The sequence below is a fragment of the Sinocyclocheilus rhinocerous genome, unplaced genomic scaffold, assembly GCF_001515625.1.
Source record: "Sinocyclocheilus rhinocerous isolate Xijiao unplaced genomic scaffold, SAMN03320098_v1.1 scaffold1639, whole genome shotgun sequence".
Taxonomy (NCBI): Eukaryota; Metazoa; Chordata; class Actinopteri; order Cypriniformes; family Cyprinidae; genus Sinocyclocheilus; species Sinocyclocheilus rhinocerous.
Window position 1 is genome coordinate 107,995 of NW_015632472.1, and position 7,520 is coordinate 115,514.

General features: G+C 36.8%; 1 protein-coding gene across 1 annotated transcript in view; it reads left to right on the top strand.

Annotated features, from left to right (window-relative positions):
• LOC107742531 (stonustoxin subunit beta-like) overlaps window positions 1–3,732 on the top strand; it is an 18,955-nt gene extending 15,223 nt beyond the window's left edge. Inside the window, exons 3-4 of the mRNA XM_016555537.1 lie at window positions 2,985–3,031; window positions 3,118–3,732. Coding sequence (XP_016411023.1) covers window positions 2,985–3,031; window positions 3,118–3,653 — 583 coding nt within the window. The 3' untranslated portion in view covers window positions 3,654–3,732. The remainder of the gene's footprint in view (window positions 1–2,984; window positions 3,032–3,117) is intronic.
• The last annotated feature ends 3,788 nt before the right edge of the window (window positions 3,733–7,520 follow it).

The window sequence follows — 7,520 nt, forward strand, 5'->3', positions numbered from 1 at the left end:
AAGTATTGAGTGCATAAATGAACATACTTTAAAGAACTTGAACTTTTCTGTTTTGCAAATCCCTTTTTTGATTGATCTTAGTAAATATTCTAATATTTTGAGATACTGGATTTTTGACTTTCATGAGCTGTAAGCTCTAATCATCGAAATTAAAACAAAAAAAACTTTTGAAATGTTTTACTTTACATGTAATAAATCTAGAATATATGAAAGTTTCACTTTTTGAAATAAGTTACCAAAAAAAACAAAACTTTTTTTACGATATTCGAATTTTTTGAGATGCACCTGAGCATTACACTATTTACACATTTATGAGCACGTAACCCAACCCCTGCCCCTAACCCTATCATTTGTCAATAAAACACAAGATATAACAGGCAGATACAGCTACAGTCACAATTTATTCAAAAAATATAAATATTCCAAGTCTTCTGAGGCAAAGTGATTGATTTGTGAGAGGAATAGCCATGAGATCCGCCGTCTCTGTCCGCCGTAAAACTCATCCTGTGTGCTGCAGTCTGTGCGCAAATTCAAAAAATGCTGCCAAAAGAAGCCTTACGTCAGCCTTGGTTGTGAAATGCTATTGGCTCTTGTGTGTCTCGTGACCAATTGTGTCATGCTATTGGTGTATCTTTTTGAATGAGATGTGAGCGTGTTAACGGAGCGGGATCATTTTCAGTGATTAAAACCTTATTTTTTTACCCTTTTCTTCGCATAAAGATATGGTATGGCTTCAGAAGACTTGGAATGCTACACGACTTGTTTGTAATGCTTTTATACTGATTTTTATAGTAGGTTTTTGCAATAAATACCTGTGTCTGTACTTTTATTTGCCTGCTTCGTGTTTTATATTGTTCAGAAGTGGGTAAGTTTAGGGTAGGGGTGGGGTTAGGTGCTCCAATGAAAGTATACATTTATATAAAATAATTTATATTTTTTTACAAATGCATGCAAACCATTAAATTAAGACAAACAACTGAAAACAACGGAGGACCCTGCACGTCGAAAATTGACGCTAAAAGGATATCCCTGTGTATTGAAAAATTACGCTAAAGGGGTACCTTGAGCGTAAAAAAGCGGCGCCAAGGGGTCCTTACCAAGCATCAATATGTGACGAGTTGGGAGTGAGAACGTGTTGCAGTAGAACATCAGTGAACTGTGGTCAGATGAGATGTTGTCAGGCCATGTGTCAGTAAAAACTAATTTCCCTGTCCCGTCAGCTGTTATACTGTGTTTGTAGCGTGTGCTCTTCTTTTTCCACACACAAATACGGCAGCGTGCGCAGTAGCCTATATAATTTCATATTAAAATGCAAAAGAATCTACGAGAGTATCTGCATTGTCATAGTTATGTCTCTCAGTTCAGTCATGAAGTTACCAAAAAGGCAATTAAATCTGTCTTAAAACTGTGCATGCATTTACAGTAAGTGTTTGTTACATATGAGTCACATTAAAGAACATGTCTCTAAAATGCAGTGGTTTTCCAAACTGTCCTGGAGCAGCACTGACTCCCTCATCTAACACACCCGATTCAACTCGTCAGCTTATTAGTAGAGACTTTAAGACCTGAAGTGGGTCAGAAAGGATAAAGAGTTCTGAGAAAATAAGATCCTTGTCAAATCTGTTCATGTTCAGCAGAGGCAGCTCTTAAAGTAATAGCAGACATAAAAAAAAAAACAATAACCCAGCTGCTGTGATGTCTGTTAATCAAAAAGAGCAAAAGGAAAAAGAAGAAACCAATAACTTTTGTAGTTTTAAGGATTTGCAGTATATTTAATTTAGATTTTAGTGTTTGATAACTTTATTCAATTTCTGTACATGTGAAGATTGTTTAAAGTTCACTTAAATTAGAAGTTTGAAGTCTAGTAAATGTTATAATTGATAGCTCTCAATTATACTGTAATGTTGAATGGCTAGTCAATAGTTAAATATTAGAGGAAAACGATGTCATAGAGACATCAGTAGTATTGGTATCAGTGATACTCGCCTTCAGTCATAAAAAAAGATGCCATTAAACACATATTAAAAATATGCTGTCTTCATGTTGTTTCTACATTAATTTGAAAACTGAATGTGAAATTATTGCTATATAAAAGTATAATTAAAAACTTTAATGTTAGGTGGGATTAATCGCAATTAATTTCTGAAAAAAAGTGCAAATAATTAGAAAATTTTAATCAATTGACAGCACTAATTTAAACATTTTTGTTCGTGGTGTTTTCATTGTCTGTTTGTTAATTTCTATAAAGAGTGGAGAGAGACTTTTATGAGACCCACATCACACAAACAGTCCTGCTAAATAAAACTGGAGACCTGCAGAAACCAGTAGATGATGAACTACAGAGAGTCAAAGACCAACACAAAACCAGCATGAAAGAGAGGTTTGAGAAATTATTTGAGGGAACCAAACTCCAAGAGAATGAAAGCCTCCTGAACAGCATCTACACACAGCTCTACATCATAGAGGGAGAGAGAGAAGGAGTGAATGAAGAACATGAGGTTTTACAGATGGAGAAAACAGCCAGAACACAACACTCACAAGACACTCCAATCTACTGCAATGACATCTTTAAAGCCTCAGCTGAAGCAGGATCTGAGGAGAAAGAGCAGATCAAGACTGTTCTTACTAAAGGCATCGCTGGAATCGGAAAAACCGTCTCTGTGCAGAAGTTCATTCTGGACTGGGCCGAGGGAAAAGCCCATCAGGATGTAGATTTCATGTTTGTGCTTCCATTTCGAGAGCTGAACTTGATCCGAGATCATCAGTACAGTCTTCACAGACTTCTGCTGGACTTTCATCCTGAACTTTAATAATAAAAAAAACTTTTGTAGCTACAGTATTAAGAGGTTAGATGTTGTAGATATTGATAAATAAGACATTAGATCAATTTGAAACGTGATTGCCAGTGATTTTGAGTTAATGTTAGTGAGGCTCTGTTTCTCTGACAGTTTTTAAATGTCTGGTGTGTGTATATGTTTGTCTAGTTTGAATCATGGAGAACGTTTCAGGATCAGACCAGGACTGCAAAAATGTAGGTCTTCACACAACACTCATATTTATACAGCATCGCTTAAAAACTGTCCATGATACAGTTCTAATCTCTCTTCTTGTGTTCAGATGCCTGTGATCTCACACTGGATGCAAACACTGCAAACACTAAACTCATCCTGTCTGAGGACAGCAGGAAGGCGACGCTTGTGGAAGAGCATCAGCCGTATCCTGGTCATGCAGAGAGATTTGAGCACTATGAGCAGGTTCTGTGTGGAGAGAGTCTGACTGGACGCTGTTACTGGGAGGCTGAATGGAGCGGCTGGGTTGACATAGCAGTGACATACAGAGGAATCAGCAGGAAAGGAAGAAGTGATGACTGTGATTATGGACTCAATGATAAGTCCTGGAGTTTGAGCTGCATTAAGGGCAGATACACTGTCTGGTATGATAAAATCAGCACTGATATTCCTGTACCTTTACCACAATCGAACAGAGTAGGAGTGTATCTGGACGTGTCGGCCGGCTCTCTGTCCTTCTACAGGGTCTCTGACACACACACTCTCACACACTTACACACACTCAACACCACATTCACTGAACCCCTCTACGCTGGGATTGGGGTTTTTTATAATAACTGCTCAGTATGTCTGTGTCAGATTTAGCAACCTACAGGAGAGCACAACAAATAATATTTCTCACACACCAAGTTATATATATAAGTCTCTCCTTACCTTAGAGTTTCAAGTTTGCTATTACTATATATAATGTAGAAACTTTAATTTTCTGTAAAGCTCTATAAACTACATAACTACAAATATATATATTTTTTAATTTATTTATTTTTGAATGTTTTAGATTTTTTTTTAATTTTTGATTTGTGAAAAGTCTTGAATTGAATTGAATCCTAAATTATGTTGTGAACGCGAAAATATATATATATATAAACGTACACAGTATGTTACGATTTTATATTATAAAGCGATATTTGGCCCTTGAATAGCCCACATTTTGCAATATGGCACTGCTAATTTCTCAATCAGTCTGTAGGCTACTGACAATAGAGGAAAGTCTTTATTTCAGCACAGGGTAATAGAAATACAACGCTGTCTGTTTTCTTCTTGTGTGATGCTTTTTGCTCTTTTGTTTCATGTGGATTACGACTGTGGATTACTTTATTAAATGCTGCACTTGGATGTTTCATAGAGTCTGTGAGTTTTGTGACAATAACTATAGATTTCACTGCTTCAGTAAGGCTGAATTCAAAGTTCAGTGTTATTTTTGATAATGTTAAGGACTTGTGGAACTATTATTGGCCTATGGACTTGACAGCAGGGGCGAGGCCACATACAGTAAGTGCAATGTTGCATCGGTATATGTTTTTAATGATGTGGAAATAATTATAAACATTAAATATCTCTCTGGTACAAAGTGGTAAAGTAGCTGGATTGTTGCTATATTTGGTTTTTCCACTTTTATGCTGTTATTTAGCCTAAATGTACAGAATTGCCTAATGAACATCAGGGTGCTGAACTATAGAAAACTGCAGCCGTTCCTATCAAATGATTTTGACATGGCAATCCCGCACAGAAGAACTATTGTTTCATATACATTCAGTTCCAATTTCTTTTTTTCTTTTTTGATGATTCAAATCTGAAAACCGCTGTATCCATTATTTATTTATATATATATATATATATATATAGAAAGTGAAATAGGTGTAATTGTCTGTACATTTCTACAGTGATCTTTCATTTAATATACTGCCACTGTAAATACCTAATTTTATTCTAGGTGATGAGAGTGAGTTTTACCTTTCATGTAAAATACATTTGTAGTCTTCATGTATAAAGTTGTTTTCGTGATGCTGCCCTGAGTACAGTATATATCTTTTCAGTACTAATAGGTGTCTATATCTATAGAAGAACAGCACCGTGTCTGGAAGGGTGCACTGAATCTAAAATGAGTCTGAATGAGGAGATTGAGCAGAGAAGCATGCCAGCATCTCCAGAAGCCAGCTGTGTGTCTATGAAGAGTGACGCATCCTTACCTCGAGATATTAATTTCAGTGATGGAGCAGTGACTTCTGACCTCAGGTAAGACAAAAGCTGAAAGAGATTGGCTGGCTACTTTGTTTTATAAGATTAGTGAATCTTAATGTGGAATGTTAATGTTCGCATTGTATTAGGATAAGATAAAATGCAAAATATCATTGTGTAAACATGTAAAGATAATATATCACCATAAAATGTTATTCACTGGGGGAAAAATATAGTGACTGACTCCGTTATTTCAGCATTATTGTCATTCCCTCCCAGGTGGTTCAGAGGAGGTTCCTTGACCATTTTTAAAGTTCCTATTATTTAGTGATTAACTCTATATATTGATATTGAATATTTAGTTTTTATTTTACTTGGTATAACTACAGCAGCCTTCTTTGTGTTGTGGTGCACAACAAATTTTGGCTATACAGATTTCAGTCATGCAGAATACTGTAGCGCTGATACACTGCTGCTGATGCAGATTAATACCTAGATTAGCTACGGCCAGTACATCCACAGACAAGCTGCTATGCACATATAGAGCTGGGCAACATGGCCAAAAAAAATAAACATTATATTGAACATTTATCCAACACGTGTTATTGTTCTGTCAAGGGAAAAATATATTGTGATAATTATCTTTATCATTTTATCACTCAGCCCTACGCATATATAGCATACATGAAACCATAGACAGGTGGAGCTGGGGAAGATGGAGGGTTTCTAATTGGACACTGCAAAACTTGCTTACAGCAAACACAAAACCAAACTTTTTAAATCTTAAGCAGCAAGCTCATTGGCTGCAGTTTCAAAAGATAAATGTGCTCATGCCATGTTGTGGTGATATAATTGTTAGCAGATTAAGAACATATCAGTCTGTGTCTTGTGGAGTTTCATGACTGAACTAGATATGCATGTAGATATGAAACCTCAATATCTCAGATCAGGATGGTCTGAGCTCCTTGAACAAAACATGATTTTTAGAACACATAACAAAATACATGGACATATAGAAACATTTTAAACATTCTTGTTTCTTAGAATTTAGGGTCAATGTAATGATCACGATCACTCAAAGTTTCACTTTTAGGGTCAATATATAATGCACAGGGAATTATTGTAAACATTATATTGAAAGGATATTGATTGAGTGATGCAATTGAATTGTTTTTGCCATGAATATAGACATTGCTGCTGACATGGCATTAAATCATAAATAAATAAATTTATAATGAAAAGAAAGGTCACAGTCCTAATTTTTTAGGGAGTACCTTTGTAAGTATAGTGTATATGTACATTTATATGTATATGTAGAACATTTCAGAAGTGAGATTTTGGGGTTGATTATCTCAGGTGGGGGACCAGATAGGAAACTGAAGTTGACTATGGGTGCTTTAATCGGTATACAAAACTAGTGGTTTTGCAATACAAATACATAGAGGTCATCACTAAAATCAGGAAAAAGAAAATTGGTCAAGCAACCTCCATTTGACAACTTGAGATAAAATGAACAAATATATTTTGATAAATCATAGTAGCAGTAATTATCAATGCAAACTGAGGTACTAAAGGTACTGACGAAAACATCTGGTTCTAATATTTATGGTATCTTACTGTTATTATTTATTGTGATATAGTAAAACTGATATTTTTACTTTGACTCTGCAGAGATCGGGAGGAACTGATCTGGGTTCAGTCAAAATGTGGAATTTGTGAGCAGGTTTTGAGAAATCCGGTCTCTGTTACATGTGGACACAGTTTCTACAGACAGTGCATCAGTATTTACTGGGATCAGTCCAGACCATCAGAAGACATTAACTGTCCTCAGTGTGGAAGGAGATCCAGAACAAACAGAGTCACAAGAAGATCCAGTTCAGCTGGTGATATGGCAGCAGCATTTGGTGATTTGGTGTCTGTTCTTTTATAGGTTGTCTGGCTGTATGGTGACAGAGGAAGGCTGTGGTTATTTGTCTTCGTACTGTTTTTGTTAGTTTTTCCTGATTTTTGTTTCTCAAACACGATCAGTTTTACCAGGGATGAAATGCTGAACATTCGGCAGAACACACCACAAAATCTCCTACCGGATTTTGATTATTCAGACGTTTTGCTGAACATTGTAGTTGGCGGAGCAGTGGAGCTGATCAAACACTTTAGGACACGCAGACAGGGGAAGCGAGCCGGCGCGCTCGTCAAGCTCAGGCAGCGTGGTTTTCGAGTGGCGTTGCCTAGCAACCATCTGGCGAATCTCCGCTCTACACAACAAAACTGACAAACTTCTTCAGCTCTCCCGGACAAACAAGGATTTTTCAAACTCTGCTGCTCTGTGTTTCACGGAAACCTGACTGAATGATGCCATACCGGACAGCGCGCTACATCTGCCGGGCTTTCAGCTGTTCAGAGCGGACTTCGACACAGAATCAACGGGGAAATCGCGCGGTGGAGGGACATGCTTTTACATCAATGAGAGGTGGTGTACAGATGTAACTGTGT